Here is a 24,091-nt window from a genome sequence, read left to right as displayed (position 1 = left end):
AAAAAAAAAAAAAAAAACATTACGTTTGACCGCAGCAGTGCTTTGATATACTTAAATGCAATCGACGCTTTCGTTTCTATTCTGCCTACTGTCTCCGAAAACTTACTGGGTTAGTTTCACCTTTGATTTATCATTTTCAAGTAACTGTAGTGAGTACCGATTTTCTTAGGGCATCCACGGGCTAACTATTTTAAGTGAATACAAAACTCCGTTTCAGAACAAGAGAGATTTACTAAAAACATAAGCTACCATCCAGGCATAAATCAAATTCAAATAAACCAGACCAAGCATTAAATCAACCTTTCGAATGTATAATCAATTCTCAATTCAATCAGCTCAATTTTCTTTAAGTCCGCATAGAAAACAAAATGCGATTTTTTACACTTACATGAAGATAGAGATTAATTATAATTAACACATAGAGAAGTAACTAAAATAAATAAAAGTAATTCAAGATGCAATCGGTCAATTTTCCCACATCATAATCCATTGTACAATTCTTGCTCAAGCCATTTTATATAGATTAATTAAAATTCTGTGCGCTTGTGAATACACTGCAAGATAAAAAAAATTGCTTTGTAAAAAATCTTGAAATTTCTATTTCTAAAAAGCGAAAAAAAAATGCAAAAAATGATTAGAGATGGATTAGAATGTCGACTTTTGGCCTAGTGCAATACCTAAACTACTCTCACAAGTGAACCGGTTCAGAATCAAAAACGGGTTCTAAAAATAGGTTTCCATTTATAACAAAAAAGCTCTACCAAATACGAGAAGCAATGCCTGACAAAAAGGAAAGAAGAATATCTGACTGAACAGGTAGAGAAAAACTATTACGTTACATTGTTACGGTATCAAACAATAAGCCTCCGTGTTTCTTGTTCTGCTCGTTTTTCATGCTATTACTGTTTTATATTTCGATAATATATATTTAAAATCACGATCTCTTCAGATCTAGAAATGATTATTTGTGAGCTTCGAGACGTCAAGGGTGCTATAACTATTTATTTGAGTCTGATACTGAACATTACAGACTCTTTTCTCTACTGTCGCTTTTATTACACGATAGAAGAGATTGCTAGAGAGACACTTTTTCAAATTTTGCTTGTCTATGCTAGTGTTTGCTATTTAGATTAGGATCTAATTGATTCTAGCGTAATAGATCGTAATTATGATTTTCTGTATATCTTTGTATATAAGGCTTCATTATCTAGTATGTGATTCAATTTAAATATTCCCAAGTGCTGAATGTAAAATGCTCCCAAATAGTGCCTTCCAAGGGGCGCTAAAGTCTCCTTCCGTTTGAGAAGGTATGAAATCTCGAAATAATACTCTGACCCAGCTTACTACATTCGTAGCTAAAATGTGCTACAATTTTTCTCTATTTTTCATGTACTGTACATATGATTCAGGCTAGTTCATTCTTGGGATGCATTGTTCATGAAAAGCGTGCATATGTAAAACTTCTTACCAAAAAAAAATAGTAGCTTTTGTGGCTGTTTCCGCGCCCAGCTATTTCCGAAGTTCATTATTATCTATTAGCATCGAAGATAAGCCGAAAGGTAGTCACATAACGTATCGTTTTTCAACTCAGTTGCTTATACATAACTAAGAGAGTGATCGAACGGTGGTCGAAAGTAAAGTACAGGAAATTGCTTTGAAAGCATCAAAGGCCCAAATAAAGCCCAAAAATATACAGTACTTTATCGACACACCTCTTGATAAAACAAAAAATTAAATAAACTTTTAATTTTACCACAATGCCACATACATCACTCGTCGATATCCTAAAGTTGTTTAGAAACAATCTCATCGGTACATCGTCCCAGCTCTACAATTGAAATGAGCATTGCTCAGGTCATCCGACTCAACTGTAGCTTTGGAGGTCTCCATTATTCGACTGAAACGCGAAGACACCTGGATAGCTGTCTTGGGCCGAAAGCGCCAAGTGTGCCGGCTACTTGCTTTAGCTCCTCTTTTACAGATATAAATCTGCATAGCACGTGCATAATTAAGAACACTCTATTTTGCAGAATGTTAATATTACGTAAAATTCACAAAAAGTTTACCGTATACCAAATGCGTATTCTCAGCTTCGTCTGTTTACCTAGAGATAAATAAGCAGTCACAAGTATTACGAATGATGTGATGTGTTGCATTATTACTTTAACCGATCCATATATATTTAACCACTCTTATATTGAAATCGACCAATAACGACATCCTAAATTAATTGGAAATAGACCTTTAGGTTTGTATGTCGTTTTGTACAGTTGCATGTCTTCAAGTAAAGTTAGATACCGAACTATAATTTAAGTCGGATCTATCAAACCGCGCAAGGATGTATTCAGCCGGTGGTACGGGTCGTGCTCAAGATGATGTTATACCAGTGTATGTCGTTTATATCCCTTTGTCTGCGATTCATATTTATTTTCGATCTTCGTGTTTCATTTTATATCAAAGGCAAATTGTAATAGGAGCTTAGATTAATTATAGAAATGCAGTTCAACGATATGTAGAGTGAAGGGAAAATCTCCTGAGGGTTTAGAAGTCTTCACTTCACTCCTTTTTTCACATTCATTTGCACCTTATGTTACTCTCTTGATCCTTTAACTCTAAAATGAAAACTTAGAAATTTTTAAAGTACTTTTATCATATATATATATATATATATATATATATATATATATATATATATATCCCTCAGCGCTTATTTTGATTTCGGGTAGTGTTTTACTTTATTATCGCTCTGTTGCTTTTGACGACCGATCTGATCCACCTAAGACACCTCGTAATGCTCATTTTTCATAAGCTTGTTTCTATCATAACTCTCAACGAGGTATTCTACCTGTCTTCTGTACTAAAAGTAAAGTCATTAACAGGCTTTGCTATCTGTGAAATACTACAACAATTACTGTCGAAAGGTGTGAAACAAAGGAACACTTAGTAGTAAAATACGATTAGTATGGCTTTTTTAGTTCATAAGTTGAACGTACGAAGTTTTGTCTCATAGAAAATAATTGTATAATTAAGAATTGCATTATTGTCGGACACATTGACTGACCAGCGAGCTCCGTCACAAACATACGTTTCAAGGAAACCGAAATTTAGTTATCCGAAGGTAAAAATCAGTCAGGGCCAAGCATGTTGTAGTTTTTAAAACTCCGCCTAAAAACCATATAATCATCACGAGCCGATGATTCACTTTTTCAATTAGCATTGGGCGTGTGCGAATCGATACGGTCTTGTATTTTCAGATTTGACAACAAACAAAATATGTTATTACTATTACAGTTATTATTTTGTATTATCTTCTCTGTATTGTCAAAGGCCTTGTTGGCATACTTATTTTTGAGTTATTTCATATTCGTCTGTCAAATTTAAATCCTACTGAGAATCTTTCAGCTTGCCTTAGAGAACTCAGCTTCCATTTTTCGTAAGTGTGTAAAACCGGCAATAACGTAGACCCTCTGTTTTGAGCAAAAAAGTATTTTATGTAGGCGGTTTTTCTAGAGTGGAAAGATTAAATAATAGGTGATGTTTGCTCAAATTCCGATGAGTTTGTTATTTGTTCTAGAAAGAACTGGCTTCGCTTTAAGATTAGAGGTGGCGGATGGACGTATCAAACTTAACAATAAACAGCCCGTCAAAGGTTTTCGTTAATTTTAACTCAGTACCCTATAATGTTACCTAATAATTATACTTAAATTGTATTGTTAAATATAGGTGTAATGTGAGTGCAGCGTAGAACTGTAATGTAGGATTCGGCACAGACATTCGCGAATTTGCTTCCAGTTGTAGTGCAAGACTGCGGTGTATGGTGGATTAGAGCGCGGCCTAGGGCCTTCTGTTGAGAACAGGACTTTTATCTTATTTATTTTACGTGAAATGCAATCCTGTTTCTCTATTTCACTAACAAACCTACTTGCTTAAGTTCCTTACCAGTTCCCAAATAACGTCAACGGTACATGCGGCTACGTAGACAACCATTAGAATTCCACAACAAACTAGAGCTGCTGGGAGAGGCGAAGGCACTGCAGGTTTGCGATTGCGGGCGTCACTCTTGGTAGCTTCCTGCATCCTTTATACGTCCGATAAAAGACTTTGACCGCTGTACACCACTGTGGAATTCAATACTAGGTACGTTTTTTTTTTACTTAAAACAGAGGTAAGCCCGAAAAGAAAAAAGGTATTTAAAACTATTTTTTGCCACTCCACTTCTATGAACTTCATCTTTTAAAGATTAGTGGGACTAACAATTAAACCGAGGTATAGGTTTTTGGTTCTTGGCTAACACAGCCTGGAGCGCCCTATAACTTCCTTCTTTGCAGTTTTTTTGACTACACTACTATGGAGGCCCTAAGGTACACACACTTGGCCTCGCGGTTATGCGAGCTCTGCGATGGACAGCTACGCAGATCTTAGCAAGGGCTTACTAGGAGTACAGCTGAATTCCACATATACTCAACTGGATCATCTGCATGCAGAAAAACCGTGAGAAGCATCCGGGCTTCTAGAATAATCAAAACTCGAAGGAAAATAAATTTTAATATAAAACACATTAATACGAGCTCTAAGCTAACGTTCTTCATAAAAAAAAACATTTGCGTAAAATGAAATTGTAGAGGACAGCTGTTAGGTGTGGAGAATGTACAGGTGGTTTTATGAATTCAGCGCATTTGAATTAATTTTTAGAAAATGTATGCTACTTAATACGTTTTCTTATGTCGCACACCCATTTAATATAAAACAATATGTTAATATTCAATCCAAAATAGGATAAATGATTCGTTTTAGTTATGTCGTTTTGTTCGGCCTTAACCGATGCTTCCGGGGGAGTCAGACAAAGATATAATTCATTGTACAAAGATTGAAAATATGACTAGGAGTTTAAAACCATTTCACAGTAAAGCTTAGGTACAAGAGTTTTTGAACGTCCTTGCGTTTAAGAAAACTCTTGTCTTTTCTACGTCTAATCAAATTTTGGAATTTAACTAATTAAGAAGAATTTGTGACTGACGAGGAATCTAAGACTTCCGTGCATTATGTAATGTCCGTTGTCACAATATACAGGCTCAGCCAGTGTGATGTTACAACATTTATGTCCAGTGAGTATATAGTCTAACTGATGCATTTTAGTCTATCGATAATTAAGACACGGTCAAATGACAGCTTTTTCAATTGTTTTTTTATACACGTACTTCTAAAGAGTGACTTAATTTTCTTCTTAATAGTGCTACTTTCGGCGCATTTCCGCTTGCATTTAACGGTAGCAGTAATAATCGTAACAATATTGTAAGTATAATCATGTACATGGACTAGAGTTAGGTGTCAGGATGAGTGTGCCCGTCGAGTCGTTTCCTATGTCTGCCTCGGGAGTTAGCGATTAATGCAACTGCAGTGGCCCGTAACTTTTACTGGAACTTCATAAACGACTGGTGCAACTGTCACTATTGATTCCGCAGTTAAAAACTTTCATATTTTAAAGAACACCTTGGCCACTGTACAAAGTGTCTTGTGACAGTTCTGTTGAGTTAGGTCATTCTGCTAATCTTACTGACAAAACACTCAAATTTGTCAGGCTTACTAGTGTGTGTTAACAAGCACGCTGTTATAATAGAATAAATAAATATAATAGAACTAAGAGGTATTAAATTGGTTTGTGTTTCACAAACGAATGAAACAACCCGCAACATATCTACTGATCATGAGCCTTCAATGGAATAGCTGTTCTAACCAGATATGGATCGTGCTGAGCGCTAAACTTATGTACGAAGCGTTCATAGCTCAGATCAATATACCTAAAAACGGCGACCTCACCCTGCGGTGAAACTGATCGATGAATATAAGTAAACGTTTTCCAAATTTTCACATTTACTCAAACTGAAAAACATTCATAATGAAAAAAGCGCTTTCGCCGACCACGTTTTACATTTGAGTAACTCTTAGAACAGTACGATGCCAAATTTTGTTAGACATTTCGGACCTATAGCAACGATGAGACCAGCCAAGATTTCAACATCAGCAACAGTAATTAGTAATTAACTGCGTGCTTTATATCTGTTGTTTAACATGTTCCGCGACGCTTGTGCTGCCATCCTTGAAAATATTTATCGTTGTTGTTGTTGTTGTTGTTGTTGCCTTGTTCGCAGTACCTGTCGCATTTACACCTATTGGGCTCGTCCCCTTCCTCCTACTCGTTCCCCACATTTCACAAAGTAAAGCGCATGTGGGTACGGCACTACCGTATGACTCATTATCATCACAATCACGATCATCGTCATCATTGTGTTCTTATAAAGATTCACAACGCCGAGACAATTAGGCACGCAAGTAAGGGCTCTGCTGCAGAAATCTTGAGTCTTCTTTCCTTACTTTGCACTGACTTGCTCCGTGCTGCTCCACCATTTGAATCTACATCTGTTTACCTCGTTTACAACCTAATAAATATCTATATACGTATCGTCTTATATATGTATCATTCTCCATCTCATCTTACATAGTTTCTACAAACCCTAAGTACTAAGTGCGCCTTCCGCCTGCAGTCTTTAATCGATCATTTACAAATATGTGCCTAAAGCATTGATTTCGTCATATATGTCATCTTCATATTCGATATAATAATGAATTGTCACTATAAGTGCAATTTTGTTTCTCCCACTTGGCTTGAGTACATTAGGCGGCTATCATCTGTATTTTGCAATAACTTATGGAAGTCATTCAAATTTCCACCATCACCTTCTTTCAAGTTTCAAGGCTGTCCAGCACAGGATATTGTCCAGTGCTGCTCAGTGCCTTTATTTGTTACTACCTTTGGTCAAGTGACGTCTACTATTTGGTATTTACCATTACTCTAACGACCGGCTTCACAGGCTTCAAGGTACGTTACAAGAAGCATGATAAATTGATTGATAAGGACTTTATGCCTTAGCGCATGGCGACTATACTTTCCATTTTAGTATTCAGTACCACCAAACAAGGCTGATATGTGCTTACGGTGCGTTTTTAGATTTGTTGTTTTGCCTTAGCTCCGATCTCATCTGGGGGTGCGTGGTTCAATTTCAATCAAGGCGACATCCAAGTTGCTACGTCCTGCATTGTCTGGTATTAGACTACTGCACCCATAACCTTGGATTGTATTCGTTAACTAATTGTTCTTGTATTAGTGTTATATAGTAATCATATATGGCATTCACAAATCTCTTACAGTTTCTCACGTCTCTTTTTCCTTTTTCTTCGTTTTCCCTTATTTTGCTTTTTATCACACGTTCGACTTTTTCTCTTGCACTCTGCACTTCTCTCTCTCTCTCTCTTTCACATTTGGTTCTCTCCTCCCTCAGTTTTTTTCTCGCTCTTTGTCACCTTTTTCTATTCTCTTCCCCCTCGCTAATTCCCTTCCCTATCTTTGATTTAATAATATTTACTCAGTTCGGCAGGGCAGCTCTCGTGAGGCGTAGGAAATCGTTCTTATCCTTAAGAAACGCTATGACTCCGTCCCCATTGACTTCCTCTTGCCGCTGGCCAAAGTCAATGGCATCTCCTTTCAAGGTTATCATTTGACCGCCAAGCGTCTCCAGCAGGGCAGCACCCGCGCAAATATCCCATTTCTTAATGAGTGACGTGTGCACGTATAGGTCGTCCTTTCCTTCAGCAACCTAAAACATGCGAAAAGGTCAAATATAGGTGAAACGTACTGAAACAGTTGTATTCAATATTTTTCAATTAAAAGCTTTTGGTGAAAGAATTAAATGCACTATTCTGTGGCTTTATTGTAACTAAAATTTTGGAGCATATTTTACAGTTGCCAGTTATTAATATTCAGGTCTAAACATCACCCAAATGATTTTTATGGTTCTTCTTGTATCATACTACTTGCCGACCTATTTTTCAAATTTAGCATTATTAAAATCCCTCCTCTATCGCCACTAACTTAAGTGATGCACTTCCTGTATCACATGCAATTGAACTACAACACTTCCACGTTTCGATATACAACGTACTCAAAGTGTAGACTTTCGATTTTTTCACATGAAAGGGATTTATTATGATGAAAAAAGCAAGCTTACATACCTGCAGCACTTTATAGCCCGCACCTCCTGCCAACGTGACATGAATATTCCCGCTGAGGTTCTCTTTGGCGAACGCTTCAACTTTGTCCGCATGTGATCGCGACACCACAATACGAATTTGTGATTCTGCTTCCTCGGTTGGGTTGATCCTTCGAAGACTTTTTGAAGGCCCTTGGCCCACCCAAGCCCAGACAGTCCTATTAAGGAACGGCTGATGAATGACGCCAATTTGGGCGCGTCCTTTAATGGCTATGCATACCATTGTCGTAACGAAGTGTGTCAGATTTTCGCTATATTCCTGTGTCGCATCCAGCGGATCGACCCAAACAAGGATATCTCTCATCCGCACGGTTTCATCAGCGTAATGACTGATCGACTCCGGCAAATTCACCTCTTCAAGAAGGACAGCAGCTGGAGGCTGCGACTGCCTGCTGGACTCATGCTCTTCGGAAAGGACATTTAAATGGGGAAAACTTTCTAGTAGTGTCTTGAGCATAGCTCGGTGACTGCGTAGGTCTCCATCGGTTAGAGGATCATCCTGACCAAACTGGTTTTTTCCTTTACTCGACGTCTTCACACCATTCTGTCGAACTCTCACCACCTCGTTTCCTGGAAAACGATAGATTTATTCATAACACAACACAAAGGAAAAACAACAGATAAGATTACTAGTGTCAGAAAAACAGTTTGTTACACTTAATGGGTACAATTCTAGCCGATGTGCTTGTCCTTGATTATGTCTATTGATAAATAATAAATAGTAAAATAGCTTGTGTATAGCGGAGTTTCTAACTGTCCGTATATATTTTCCCAGAGAGATAGAGAGAGAGAGAGAGAGAGAACTACGAAATATTCACTTACCACCTCGAACAGCCGCTATTATTGACGTTCTGAGCAAAAGCCGTAGGCTGACCCTCTCTACTCTCGAAGCGTTCATTTCTGTGTATAGAGTGTAATACACGAGAACCAGCACAAAGACCAGCCCAAGCACAATAGATAGATTGGCTGGCCGGCACTGTTTCATCCAAACCATTGTGACTAAGTTTAAGCCTAGCAATCTCTCTCACGTTCTCACTTATTTAATACAAAAAGAAACCGGTATTTTTTAGATGGCATAGCGAACAGGGTGTGATACCTCGATGCAGCTGGGAATAAGTAAAGTTTGATAATAATCTTGGAAGTTTTTGCTAAGGTTTGCTACGGTTGACGACAAAGCGTGTCAAGGAACATTAAGCTTCTTCGAATTGGAGTAGAAACGGCGGGAAATTTGCACGAAGGCTTGGGTCCAGTAGGGATATAGTCCAGGAGGGATTGCTGTTTGGCAAGTCAGCCACCGACATCGACGGTTATCGACCATTGACTACAATCGTTTCATTCTGAATTGATCGGAAAGGTTATGGGAAGATTGTGAACTTAATTTAGGCTTATTGCTATTCTCCAAACTGTTCTAAACGAAATGAAACAGATGGCAAGTATTAGATGTGCATAGGTCGTGCTTGATTTCGTGTTTAAGGGGCGATGTCCTGTAGGCAGCTATTTCAGGGACTCGACGCAAAATGGAGTGCATACAAAAATGACCGTAGAAATGATCGCAGTATTCTTGTCTTGCGAACTGCCTTTGACTAACGCTGAAAAATGGACAGAGGCAAAAAAAACAAGTAAATAACTGATCACCATGCTTAACTATATAATAATAAGATCATAGATTAAAAAAAAACTGAAAAGAGTATTAAAATAGGTGAATGCTACTATCGTCTGCCACTAATGTTGTGGTCTGCACGGAGTCATATACTACTAGCAAACAGTAAATTAGTTTCGACTAGAAGACCAGGTTATGACGTCATGAAAAAATTATTCGGCTTAAGTAACAAGACTTCTGATATTTACTTGTAGACTTCTCGAGTAATATAAACACGACATCGTATTTACTTATATTACACTGTACAGAATAGAACAAATAAATTTTGGTAAACTGTGGGATTGAAACAAGTACGGCTCAAATAAAATAGATTAAGTCTTAACATTTTTGTTTAGTCTAACGTAATCATCACATATTCGTAGTGTACAGCATCATTTTGCCACCACAGTGCTCTCCTTCTTGGACAGTGGTGTGGGTAAAGAAAACATCCAGACGTTTTTATCAAATACAACATTAATAGAGACGAAGCAATATTATACAGAGCTTGTAAAGTGGGTATTTCTTTCATGTCTTAACATTATGTCTGATAACGACACTTCCTATTTGCGCTAAATTGGTAGTTGCAATCAAACCAGAAGCCTTCAAAATTAATTGCTCAGCACAAAATAAATTTGTCATAATTTATCCCAACAGGAAGATTTTACAAGTAGTGTACGGGGAATTCAGCGGCGTTTCTTGGTTGCCGTACGACGACATAGTGATCCTAACTGTACCATTATTCTGTTAATCGATAGCGTTCCATCAACTTTATCAACAAAATCGACTATTTTAGATTATTACGTTTTTCTCGGTCCGCGTCGCCTGGGCAACGTTTTCGATACCTGCGAGCACAGCAAGCACAATACACTTACAATTATAAAAGCTGATAAAGACTCCAATACTCCAAGGCAGATTTGTTTAAATCAGAAGTTCAAGGCAAAATTTCTTGACAAAGGGGAAAAATCAGAATGATCTGGGTCAGTGGGAAACAGTTGTAGCAAAAGATCGATCGCCTAAAAATCGTTCTTGCGACAGCTATTAATCACCACTGGCACAATCATCATTGAGCACGTCATGAATGTTCTTGATCCACGAACATATATGCCTTCCCGTCTCTCAAAAACGGCAGTACATATGGCGCTCTGCTGCTTCTGGATCCTTCTATGTTATCACTCCTTGTGGGCCTGTTGCTTTTACAGCATAAACAGCATTCCAATAAGCCGAAATACATTGCTCCCTTGAACCTAAACGAGGGATATGTGAGGAACCCCAAGGTTGCTGCCTGAAGAAACCTAAAAGTTTGGCGAGCCTTCGGAGCAACGTACATAACCACATACAGAACCGTTTAAGGCCACGAACGCTGTCGTTACGGCTAGGACGATGGCGTGTACGATCGATAAGTGAAACTTCGATGGAGAAATAGTAGGTCCCCCTTACTGGGAAAGGGGTCGCGGAAGGGCGGCACCGTTACCTATATCTCTGTTCCACCGCGACACAACGCAATTGCGTTGCCACGGTCTGATATAGGTAAAGGGAGTCTCCGGTAACCAACAGCGGCTTCGGTTAGATGAACGACGGACGCGAGGGGTCAGTGTGACAGTCAAACAGTGAGCTACGTGGATGCGATCGTTGTTGAGCTATTGTTAGACCGTCATAGAGCAAACAAGGATACAGAAATAAGATGTAGCCTCCGCTGGCGAGCGTCGAACTAAGTGGAAATAAGAGTACACGAACGATTGTTCAACTAAGTTCGTTTGGACCTGTACTTGCAGCAAACTCATAGTTTGCTACGCACCGACCGTGAACGGTTAGGAATAGAGCATGTGTGACTATAAGCTATAAGTTCAAGCTAACGACAAAGCCTTCCTAAAATTAGTCCAACAATGGCAGAACACCCGAAGATAGGAGACTGAACGGAAAAATATAAGGGTTATAAGGGAATATAAGGGTTCTTTACTGTACAATGTGAAAAATATATTCCGTAAATTTAATGATTTCGGTTGAGATATATGTAATATATATGCATATAAGGATAAATGTGATCAATATTTTGTCAGCGATATATTTACAGCGCCCATGAAAAGACGAAACTGTTGTTCTATTTTTTTTGCTCAGGGTATGTAGAATATTCATGGGGAATTTTTTGCTTGCGTGATTAATAACATTAAAAAAGTTAGCTATGGGCAAATCAGAGTTTAAAAGCAAGTGTCCACATCAACAAATAGGCGAGGAAATTAATTTATTTAAATTAATTAATTTTAATTGTTTTTGGATAAAATGAAATTAATTGTACATAATAAAATCAATTTTAATATCTAATGGAACATGACGAGTATAGCAGAATTACTTTATCTTTGCTTACTTGGTTTTAATGAAAATCTCTCCAGTTTCGCATAATAGTAGATCACCACTTTAATTTTACAGATGACATTACTTATAAAAAACGTCTTTAACTTTTGTTTGTGTGTAACCGCTACAAGAAGGACAGTCCAATATTTATAGACAAAGTTCGCTATGATCGATTCTCGTCGAGACTAAAGCTGCGTGACTGTATAGTTTAGGTAGTACCAGCTTAGCCTCGACTGTCCTCCCACCTTCTACGCCGCAACGGGGTTTCTCTGCTCACGGCCGCCGCGCCGTACATCCGTTGTGTTGTCCTAAGTGCAGCGACTCTGCCGACGTGCTAACATGAAAATTCCTAGTACAGGCGCAGACTTTGTCACAGGATTAATACATTACCCGTAAACATTCTAAAAAGGCATTGCCACAGCATGAGTCACTGAACTTGCACTTGCCTCGACGATGTTACTGCGTGTCTAGACCGCGCTATGTAAACGCTCTTTCTGCTTGGCGTTCATATATCGATAAAATCACGTCGCTTTATGCAAGTGTTACGTTCTTTATGCATCTCGACATTAGCTCAAGAATGGCGGTTGTTGACCTTGCGTTGGTAATATCACTTGTATATACAAATGTCTGTCTCTTATCCACGATAGAATTTAATCACATAAATTGTTTAATTTACTATTTTTCCTGAATGTGCTGTCAAATAAAGTACGTAAGCAGCAACAGAGAAGATGAATACTGTAGCATGAATGAAAAAACGTTACAGAAGTCTTAATTATATTATACTATGAAAATACAAGCGAACCAACTCAACAACATATATCTAAAAGTGATCAAATCAAGCAACTCGTTTAAGTTATAATGATGTTATAACCTTTCAAACAAGTTATATACATCGCAAACTATATACAAACAAAATATACATTTTGTACTATTACCTACAACAGTGTTGTCCCGATTTCTATCATAGCGGTAAAATCTAACTGTTACTCATTTACATCAGAGTAATAACTGAACTGTTAGTAGAATTTCATTAAATGTTGTCGCAAAGTCTTCAATGAAAGCAATTCACTAAGGTATTGCATAAAAATCATAGATTTTCACCTGTTGCGGACCTGACTGAGCTGACTTGTCAGCTTCTCGTCAGGCTCATGAATTTTACGTTGCATTTCACTCCAACCATATTCCGCTTAAATAAATTTTAGGATAACCGATATATTACAGTCGTGATAGGTGACGTAATCTTCATGAAAATCCTTATGTAAATCCACGAATCACATATCGCCCCCATGTCACTATTTATAAGTCATATTGTCACAGAAGAGTAATGTAAAAAAGAAAGAAAATTACTCTCTGTCGTTCCAATAAAGAAGAAAAAGTCATACGTTATCGACTTGTCACATCATATGTTACTGGACCATTAGTTCTGTGGTTAATCAACGAGTTGTGAAATTCACCAAAGGCTGATAGCCCGCAAATACTGCACACAACTTCACCCGTAGCGCAGTCGAACTTGCATGCTATATTTGTCAATCCATAAAACTCTCCTGTTCATTATGGTAATACAGGGTTGTTTTGAGACATCAGGATCACAGTGATATTTCTTATTGTCGAATCCTATGTCAGAATATCGATACTTAGGTAAGCATGCTGCTGCCTATGACAGTTGCTATCAGCTGTAGGCCATTACCTGCCGTACACGGAATCGACCTTATTTCTCTCTCCTAAGCAGAGCTCGGGAGCATTCTAGAGGACAACTGGAGTAATGCACCTAATGGCACCATATGAAGAGGGTACGAATGATGGTAGCTATGCGACCAGCAACACCCTCAGTCACCCAGTGGACCGAATGGATGTTCTACTTGACTAACAGACCCCGTATAGTGTGGGAGGTAGACATAATACCTGTACTCGTAAAATGCTGTTTCGGCGCTTTGCCAAAGCTTAGCTTCAGGAGTCGTCCGTAAGCTCTATCCAGTACAAAAGTGTCGTCACAGAGCACCATCAGGTTGTTTCGTCTTCCTCCAAACGCCACTGCCACTTTCAAGGAACAGTAAAACTCCCTTCATGTAGAAAGCGTGGAACTAACATAGTTCGTCGCTAACGATATAATACCGTAGTTTCGGGTCAGGCGGCGGCTCTTTCCTCTGGTAGAGTGTTGCCATCTCCGTATATCCATTGTTCGCTAAATAATTAACCGATTATGACTATGCTTTCGGGTATGATTGTGCAATGTCCTTGTGTTGTGATAATAGAAAATATCGTTCTTATTACTATGATTTCCATAACTCTTATTTTTACTATTATTAATATCCCTTCGGTACAAGTATTTTCTGTCATGTTACCTGTAGTATGAATATTTTATTCAAAAATACATTCAAAATAATACCTATTAAAGCAGCAGTTATTCGCTAAGTTGCGGCTGCAGCCGTGGAACACACTTCAGCCGGATGTTGAAGCTGGTACTGATGACTGTAAGACTGAGTAGTCTGTATCTATACCGCAAACAGCTAACCATCATGAGAATTAATATGAAGAGGCGACTCTATCCGGTTAGACGGGTAGAGAAACGACTTCTAAAAAACGGCTATTATTCTACAAGATGCGTTGCATTATGCGAAGTGCTTACCAGTCATTAACAAGTGACAAGGATAAAACACTATCATAGCGGCTAACCGCACATACAGAATACATAGACACCAGCCATAATAATGCGGAAGTAGGTATGTGTGACCGACGCACTCATGAAATTCAGTTCCGTTGAAAAAGCTACTTATCACTGTAGCACTTTTCGATAGAGGAAATTTGCTGGGTCTTTTGATAGTTGCATCTTGCTGAGTACACAACTCAGAATGCCTATTATAAGCGGTTCTTCATACTAACCGAGTGACAAATGTCAAGCCTCGAAAAATCACTAGACCACGGCTATACTATCATCATCGTACAGGCTTTTGCTCCCCAACCGTAATAATTGTGGAGACACAAACCAATACTGGCAACGCGTTAGCTTGGTAAAATCCTATGAAGCAAAAATATGCATAGCTATGAATATGTGGTTTGTAAATGAGCATGATTATACAGCTTCCCATCCATTATGCAAAATTAACGAAGGTACGCTATAACTTGCAAATTGGTATAGCGAGGGTTGACTTTTATGTCACCAAAAAGTTTTTACCACATAGCGAAAATGATGAATACGCAAATCTATACTTTAACTAAACCACAATGGGTTGCTTAGTAATGTACGCCGTGTGAAGAATGTAACTAACGTGATACATGCAACAGGGTAAGGTTTGAGGTGAATTAGAACTTGTGTCCACAAGCTGTCTGTCGGATTCGTCCATGGCTCCTGGTAAAGGAAAAAAGCCAATTTCATCTAAAACAGAACCAAACACTTATCAAAGCCGGGCTTTTGTTTTTAGAATATGCACGAAGGTCGGTTATTGTCCAATGCCTTTAAGCTGGATCAACTTCCTTGGTTTTTACTGCAGCTGTCGAAGTAGCCACGGATAGGTCTCACACACTAAAGCGGAAACTTCACAAAAAAATGACGGGCCAAAAACTCATGAAAACAAAGGTGCTATAATGCAGATCTAGTGATACTACTATCCCTATTTGAGATTATAAGGTTATTTTTTTGGAAATGTTTAGGTCGCATAATTCACGAAATCTTTCGGTCTACGTATTATATCATAAAAGTCGTACATATATTTTATGAATTTGGAAAAGTCAAAGACTTTCATGTTGCACTACCTGTAAATCAATTTTAAGCACGACGCATCAGCCAGCAGCGTTCGATTCTTTTTGGACGAGAAACTCTTCACCGCTCGTATAAGAGTTGCTGCAAGAAGAAATCGCTAATTTATAGTTACAATAAGAATTCAATTTTGGCTAAACTAACATTTTTTTAATGTAGCTATGATTGATTGATTGATGAGGATGGCACCGTACCTCTTTCGTGAAGACAAAACCGGGACATAAGAACAGCCGAAAATGCTATATGTTCTACGCAGAGTGTTAAAAAAGAGAAGTTTTAACTGAAGTCTTACCAGTATCATTTTACTCAACTGAGTAAAGATCAAAACGTTATGTACGAATTTCTAAAAATTCAAAAATTTGTGAGGATGATTTGGGCTCCAGTATTATTTTACTCGAATAAGAAAACGTCAAAACGTTACTTACGAATTTTTAAAATCAAAAAATTTGTGAAGTATGATTTAGGTTCCAAATTTAAATAATCCGAGGCTAGAGGTAGTTATACTAAACAAGTCCGCTTGTATTGATGTCTTTGTCATCAAATATACAAAGAAATTCATCCAAACATTTTTCTCATTTATATAAAGCTTATAAAACGACCTTAAGCTTCCCCTAGTTTGCATCTTACCCATGCTCTTCATATATGATAGGCAGTTCACCACGTTTTTCGTTAGCCATGAATCGTCTGAAGCGACATAGTTAATATGCTCCGATACACAATATATTCTTCATTGCATTTTACGCTGTCCTAAAGTTTATGAACAACTTTATGCATCAATGATGCCATAATTACGTGTGATGGTTCCTGTCTTCGTGCATGAGGCATATATTGCCTTCTTATAATATCGTAATTGCAAACTATAATTTCTCAATGTAAACTTCTCTAGCATGATGTGACTCTCGTAGGCTTCATGGGTTGAAAGGCCCACAAACGCTGATTCGCTTAAATATGATTCAAAAAAAGTGATACTAGGTTCATTCCCTATTTTCAGAACGTAAGATCTTCGTTTTTGGCTGTCGTCCATATATGACGATGATTAACTTGCCCGGACATGACGGAATGTCTTAATAGTAAATTACCTAATAAAGAGTAGATAATTTACATTTCATTTTACTTTGTATTATATGTAAACACATTCATGTACTTGGGGCGATACCATCATGTTCGAGAGCTTTGCGATACTCGAATATATAAGGATTATGTGCAATAGCAGGAAATTAGAAAAGGCAATAGTGTCCAAGCTTCCAGAATCGACATCACTCTCCTTTTCGTTTACTTCTTAATATCTATTGTATGGTCGCTTGGTCGACATAAAAAATCTTCACACTTCGTTGATAAATAAAAGCAGGTTTGGCGAATGGTAAAGCACCCTGCATTACCTGAGCATACAAAGACCAAATTGCCTTAACTACTCTTGTTGTAAACAGAGTACGATCATAAACACGATTATTTCGTTAGACATGTTCATCGCTAATTACTTATCTATTCTAATCTCATTAATAGAGCTTCTTTGCATCGGGAATTTTCTAGTCGACTATTAGACAAAAAATCTGGTAACAGTGCCTTTAGTGGCTTGTTTTTTACTCATTCTTGTTTCGAATAAAAAGCTAATCTACGCTTTATTTTAATGGATTTAAGTCACTCATGGCGTGTTCATTAACATTTAATACACACAAAAAACTGTTACGATAACAAAGTTTCTGTCCTTCTACTCAGGTTTCTCGTTTTTTTTTTTGAAAAATATACTTCACATTTATAATATCAAAAAAGTCTAGATTACCTGTACAAACAATGGTCTAGAACTTTCCAACGTTTGTACACTGCACTATCGCGTTAATATGGTTGCGGTAGGCTGCAACAGAATTACTCTTGATTCGAATTCTCTTGAGTGCAAGTTCTGGTTCGTATATTACACCATCATTTTAAATCGATTGATTTCATGCACAATAATTCCACTAGGCACATTTCTACACTAGCTAGAATCACTATAAAAAGCATGGAGAAAAAAATAACTTTAATATTAAAGTGCTGTTGCTCCGTGCTTTTCTTTGTTTAACTGAAGTATCCCGTTGGGTATTGCGAGCGTTGCTATATGTACTCAGGTTGAAATTAGCTTTAAAACATACCGCTAAGCTCTCGAGATCGACCCACACTTTAGATATACTTTAGTAGGAGTGTGCAGATAACTTGTTATTCTCGAGTAAATATAATTGAGTCGAAGTGTCAGTTACCCGTAAAGCAGACTTTACTTAATCGCGCACGAAATCGCATCTTTCGGTTATGCAGTTAATGAATAATTTCGCCAATACATCATCACGTTGTTCCGAATTCCAAAAACTCCTAAGTCCACGTAATACAGTACCCTAAGTAGCAGGATTGTGCTCTTGTCTAGCAAACGAACGGTCTCAATTAGGTTTACCTTACCGATTAACCTATATAGCCTGTTTTAATGACTATCAAAGGTGATTATATGGCCCTTGCAGATAAACCAGATAAGGACAGGTAAGGAGAGACAAGGGCGTTCCCTTTTGTAGATACATGTTTCTTTACCATTCAGTTACAGCTACAGATTGTTCATGCGCAGGATAAGAATTCGTGTCCATTTATGTTACATGCTGTAATGCGCAAAAACAAGATTATTTCAACTGGCAACAATGAATAACGAGCGTCTACTTTCAGGCTAGCTAGAACAATATCTCGCCATGATTGAGCTGCCTAGGCCTTGGTGTTAATAATTTTCGTACGAATAAGAATATATTTTATTATTTTATTTGTATATACAACGGGTAAAATTGTACAAGAAAATATCGGCGTATGTTCCATCGCTACACCTATATAATTGCAATAACAAGCTTTCGACAGAAAATGCTTGCTACTCGAATTCGAGCGCCAATAAAATTCCGAACTTTGCTTGGATCCGTGCACTTTTACTTACTACGAAAAACTATAGAAATGTCAAACTGACATTTCTGAAGCTTTTCAACATTTTATAAAAAGAATTGCCGGCCTGAAGAACCATTAAGTCAAATTATAAAAAACGCATTTTTATGTGTATTAACGAGCGGCGTATTTTAAACTGCATAGTATGTACATGCATATCTACACCGTCATATCAGCCGAAAACGAGGCTCCATAAACCTCTACTTCATGTGCTACACAAATGTGACAGAAGCGTAACAAAAACCATTTGAAATTCCCTTCTTTAGTAAATCATTTTCGTCAACAAATAGAATAGCGTTTCATTCATATTCAGGGCATTTATTCAACCTACTATTAACCCTTTTGGAGACAAAGTCTTCGTAGAAATCCTGAAGTGTCCCTCTGTATATAACCATAAATTTACGACTTCTTAATATCAAGAAAATTAAAAGGACCACAGTACGACTTATTATTAATATGAAGAGAATGAAAAGAAAGAAAAAAAAGAAAGTTTAGAAGAGAATGAAAACACGCGTCCTCGGGGAGTAATAGTTAAGGACCGAACCTATTAGTAAAGTGTAGTGGTGTCCACGTTTCCACAATCCTAGAGAAGTGAGCGAACGCGACAATACCACTGTGTTCACTACTTCTGTACCAGATTGCCGTTAACAGCCGAGCTTTTGCAGCTTACAAGCGTCTCTACAGTGACTTTGAAATAATAAGACAAGGTTGGGGGAGCAAGGAAACAAGTCTTCTCCGCAAAATTTGTTTCGTAACGCTAATGGATTCCTAAAGCTAGGAAATTCCCAAGAGGTGAATAATTTTTATAGTATTCTTTAGCATCTACGTTCGTTTCATGAAGTGTACTTTGTTATAGTTTCGATGCTTCAGAAGAGGATTTGAATCCGCGTCTTACAGATAATTACTATGATATTTTATTATGATCACGCATACGCGCCCGCTACATCGACTTTACGTGCGGGGTTGCTGTTCACTTGGTCGACGGGCCTGTCTGACTTTGTGACCCAGTAATGATGTTGTAAAGATTACTACTAGTTTAAAAAAACGCATCGGGGCATGCACGGTCCAGTGGCAACTTGCTATAAATATGTGTTCCATCAACAACATGAGCCACGAAGGCATTTTCTGGTAGTTGAACGATTGTGCCTGTAAAGAACTCATAACGTGCTTCCCGACAATAGCCGCGTGAAACACCCAGCCAGAAAGAGTAACCTTGCAAAGATTCGTATCGCACTGAGCTTTGCTTTTGGTAAGTGTCAACACAAACACTCGCAATAATTGATTTTACTAAGTGCTCAAACATCTTATATTAAGGTAACAGCAGCAGTACTTTAATTCTTTTAATTTTCTGCAGACAATATCTTTAAATTACGAAACCTCACAACAACAACAAGAAAATGTTTATGTGAGCTAAAACGCATCGCTGAAAATATTGGTTCTACCAAGTGCTAAGCCGATCTGCTCGGTCTCATCGCTTAAAATGTTGTAAGGCACCCGCCTGTAAACTTGTTTCTGTAATCGAATGTTATTCCGCTGTATTCTATATCCTCAATACTTTCCAAAAACTATTTCCTCTTGATATGTTCGCTTTCTACAGAGTATTTGCAGTTTTAGAGGACTATCGTTATGGTACTTAATTTGTCGGTACAAGCCTATTCATTATGTTTATGGTAGGTTATCATACCGACATTCACTTACTGGGAGCGCTCATTTGTACGCGATACGCATGACTGCCGAGATGATGAACTACTGATTACACCATCTGATTAGAACTATCCGCTCCTCGTCCGCAATGTCACACGGACATTGGATACATGACACAGGTAACTCTACGAAGGACACTGAAGGAGCCGTCAAGCTAAAGCATCTCTGCTCGCTCCGGTATTACTTCACTCTTTAGCCTCGCACCGGTCCAGTCTAATCGCCTATTCTACGGAACGGGTCGATTGAATAAATTCAACACAAGCGCAACATCACCCGAAAACGGTATCCCTCGCAAAGCACCGAAACAATGCGCACTTGCCGTGGGGTGTTTGGTTACCCAGCAAACACGGGGCAATCGCGCCGACTAAAAGGACACAGTCCTTAGATAACAAAACCTATACAAACGAGCTGTCCATAAACACCCGCTACGAAGTCTCCCGCTGTTCGATGCCTGACGGATGCAGAAACAGCTCTCAGTTCAGAATTTGCAACTCGCTGCTTACTGCGATCGCGTCTTCTTCACGACGAGAACAATCTCGGAAGTGTACGTTTCCCGCTGTTTTAGCGTGATGGCATCAGATATGGCGGACGATTCCAAATAGCCCTGTTCGCGACGGCAAGAGCATCTTGCGGATTTCCCATGGAAAAGTAGTGATATGCTTTGCATCCGACAGTCTGCGAAAAATCCCAATGGATTCGCTAGCGAACGCATTTGATGTCACGTCCGAGCCAGAAACGTGGCTCGCGACACAGGACGAACCGCCACGATGTCTCACTAGATACCACACACACACAAACGAACATGGAGTTGCGAAAGCAGCAACTGAGTGTCAGACCAAGAGGAGAACGCGTAGGCCTTTGCTGACGAAACGCGCGTGGCTCACTAACTTGCCTAGCGACTGTGACCTTTTGCCTGCTAGACAATAGAATTCAGTTTCATGTTAGTATGGATCAGAGGAACCACTAATTCGAGATCAATGTGTTTTTCAATAAATCAATGATGTGATAAATGAAGTGATGATCTCTTGTGTGAATACTCTCATTGAAATTCATGAGCTTGTCAGAGTGACGAAAAAAGAGTTAAATCTATTTTTAATGATCATTTACTCGCCCGGATATAAAGTAGACAAATCATGAACTGTTCTGGCAGTGATAATCATCTGTGGAAAAAAGCCGTTCACGAACAATCAAATGCTTACCCACTTCTTCAGAGTATACCCGAATTGAAAATCGTGTACACGCAGGAAGTGGGACGGAATTTCCGAGCTCTTCAAGAACTTCCCGACGTTGCTGAAGAAGATCAGCCTGCTGACGAGATCACCCTCCGAAAGTTGCTCCAAACGGGGCAGTTACGAGCAGCATTTTCACTGACGACGAAAATTCTCTTAAATGATTCACAACAGATGACAGGGCGGTTGCATGTTTGGCAGACCAGGCTTAACCTTTACATTCGCTTTGGAGCATTCAACGAAGCCAAGCTAGAGTTAGAACAGTTTTCTCTGCTAGAGGATTTGCCAATGCAGTTCGGACAGAATTCGGCTCACGGGGGTGTGCCTTTCACACTGTTACTCACAGTGGCTCACCTTCACTTACTATGCGGCTCAAAAGATCGAGCTCAGAGCAAGCTCAGCAAGCTTCTCCATCAGTGTCAAGAAGCCATAACGTTTTTCCGTAATAAAAACGACGACACGTTTGTGCAACTTTGGAAGGAACGTGAACTTAAGGTTATTGCTATGCTGACGAACTATGGTGTAGAGCAAAGCGATTTTAAATTCGCTATTTCCTCTTTGACGGAACTTCGCTCGAAGCAGACTGATCCAGCCGACCTCGTTCGAACGGAATCACAGCTCGGAAAATTGTTCCTGCAGTTCGGCGATCTCATTAGGGCAGAACAACATTTTAAAGTGATTAATTTCGTTATCCCGATTTTGCTTGGTACTCGATGTTATGGTACACTATACGTATATTTCTTCTTGTGTTTTCGCCTTGTATTAATGCAGCCAGTTATATATATTCGCTGTTACCTTATACGAATGAGGAAATAGTTAGGATTATACGTTTCATAATTATCATTTCAAGTAGTATTATTCGCAGCTAGAGACGTGAAATTCTCCTGAGTTTCGTTTTACTTAATTATTTAAGACGCACCTCGTTAACCATGGTACTAATATTAATTAGAATTTCCGAACTGTTGCGCTATAATTTGCAAATGGAGAGCCACTAAAACCACTACTTTATTCTTCCATGTCTCATATCATTACATTAGAATATGATAAATTTCTATTACATTACCATATTATTACATTATAATATGATTGAGTGAATCCTTAACGCATATAGTTTAATTAATACGCTTATTTTAAATAATCACTGTGTAACGTTTCTTTTCTCGGCAAATATTGCAGGAGGCTTCCCGATTTAGTAAGGATGATCTGGAAGATCGGCTTCAGCTGCTACTTAACAAAGCGTTGCTCGCCATTGCCAGTGGCGAATACCAGGCTGCTTATGACGCGTACGAGGAAGGCTCCCTATTGCAACCGGACAACATCACGTTCGTAAATAATAAAGCTGTATGCGCTCTTTATTTGGGCCGATCCTTAGATGGCGTTCAGCTTTTAGAGAATTCACTGGCATCAAATCCTTCAAGTACGATAAATGAATGTACCATAAGCAATATTTGCGCGTTATATCGCCTGCAATCGAGTGTTGGAGAAGCCAAAAAGGAAGCTGTTCGTCAAATAGTTGCCAGACATGGGCGAGAAACATTTAACTGTCAGGTTCTTGATAGCGAACCATAGATCTGGTGATGTGAAAAGCACGTTTTACCACAGTACATCAGCCGATGATTTTCTAAGCTTTGGTTAGTAGACGGAAAACATGAACTTAATATCACCGCAAATACAATGATGAATGAAACCTGCACAAAAGAAAATATTTTATGAGAATATTTATATACGTATTATTACGATTAACTCCTCCGCATATATGTGTGACGGAGTAATTACGTTTCAGTATTTAATCAGGAATCATACAGAGCGAATTCAGCACTCTTGTCAGGCTGCTGTGCTTGTATAGAAATCGCTGGTAAAAAATAAATGCTATTGTGGAACACTCACTAGTTCCATTATTCGACTTTACGTGAGGATTTAATTACGGCCCACTGCTTACGAAACGTATATGTATTCGCTGTAGTATTTCACAGCTGAAAGAATATCATTCATTTATGCTGTTATGATTCCTATATATTAACCTATAATAAAAGAAACGATACTCCAAAATATCGTAACAAGCCGCTTGTTTAGACAATGACCCCGCCAATCATCTGAATTTCAGAGCTAGTCACGACAATAGGGGCAGGTTTTTATTTAAAAAAAGATAGGTTTTTATTCAAAAAAGGTACGATATAATTGGTGTAAGGATGTATTTATAAACACTCAGCAAAGGTAGCGTAATATCATCGGTACACATAACGCTCAATAGCATGCGAGTATTTAGTGGATACTTTATTAAGCTGGTGTACGTATTTATTATTTATATCTCAGATATACTTCACATGTTCCATTTTCTGGATTGAAAATTGGGTTGATCTTCATAAGACAC

At 38.4% G+C, this 24,091-nt stretch overlaps 2 protein-coding genes across 16 annotated transcripts; one reads left to right on the top strand and one right to left on the bottom strand.

The window, feature by feature from the left end:
• Positions 1–5,163: 5,163 nt before the first annotated feature.
• On the bottom strand, positions 5,164–21,002 carry LOC111248583 (putative inositol monophosphatase 3). 12 transcript variants are annotated; one of them, XM_022801134.2, is made up of 5 exons: positions 18,079–18,219; positions 15,844–15,931; positions 8,928–9,694; positions 8,068–8,675; positions 5,164–7,652 (listed from the first exon to the last, which is right to left on the bottom strand). In XM_022801134.2, exons 3-5 carry the CDS (start codon positions 9,097–9,099, stop codon positions 7,422–7,424), a joined length of 1,011 nt encoding a protein of 336 aa, XP_022656869.1. In that variant the 5' UTR covers positions 9,100–9,694; positions 15,844–15,931; positions 18,079–18,219; the 3' UTR covers positions 5,164–7,421. The 12 variants fall into 12 exon arrangements, with proteins under 12 accessions (XP_022656869.1, XP_086843962.1, XP_022656867.1 ...); XM_086987836.1 differs by lacking the exon at positions 18,079–18,219 and adding an exon at positions 17,974–17,994; XM_022801132.2 differs by lacking the exon at positions 18,079–18,219 and adding an exon at positions 17,628–17,829.
• LOC111248582 (trafficking protein particle complex subunit 12) lies at positions 18,404–23,623 on the top strand. 4 transcript variants are annotated; one of them, XR_002672605.2, is made up of 2 exons: positions 18,404–20,036; positions 22,897–23,091. XR_002672605.2 is itself a non-coding variant. In XM_022801130.2 (2 exons), the coding sequence occupies exons 1-2, from the start codon at positions 21,625–21,627 to the stop codon at positions 22,911–22,913; spliced, it is 819 nt and encodes a 272-aa protein (XP_022656865.1). In that variant the 5' UTR covers positions 21,076–21,624; the 3' UTR covers positions 22,914–23,091. The 4 variants fall into 4 exon arrangements, 3 of the variants coding, with proteins under 3 accessions (XP_022656865.1, XP_086843960.1, XP_022656864.1); XM_022801130.2 differs by lacking the exon at positions 18,404–20,036 and adding an exon at positions 21,076–22,426; XM_086987834.1 differs by lacking the exon at positions 18,404–20,036 and adding an exon at positions 21,076–22,441.
• Positions 23,624–24,091: the final 468 nt, after the last annotated feature.

The sequence above is a fragment of the Varroa destructor genome, unplaced genomic scaffold (genome assembly GCF_002443255.2).
Source record: "Varroa destructor unplaced genomic scaffold, Vdes_3.0 BEIS01000004.1, whole genome shotgun sequence".
Lineage (NCBI taxonomy): Eukaryota > Metazoa > Arthropoda > Arachnida > Mesostigmata > Varroidae > Varroa > Varroa destructor.
The sequence above is the reverse complement of the archived record's forward strand: the minus strand, read 5'-3'. Positions and strand labels throughout refer to the sequence as shown.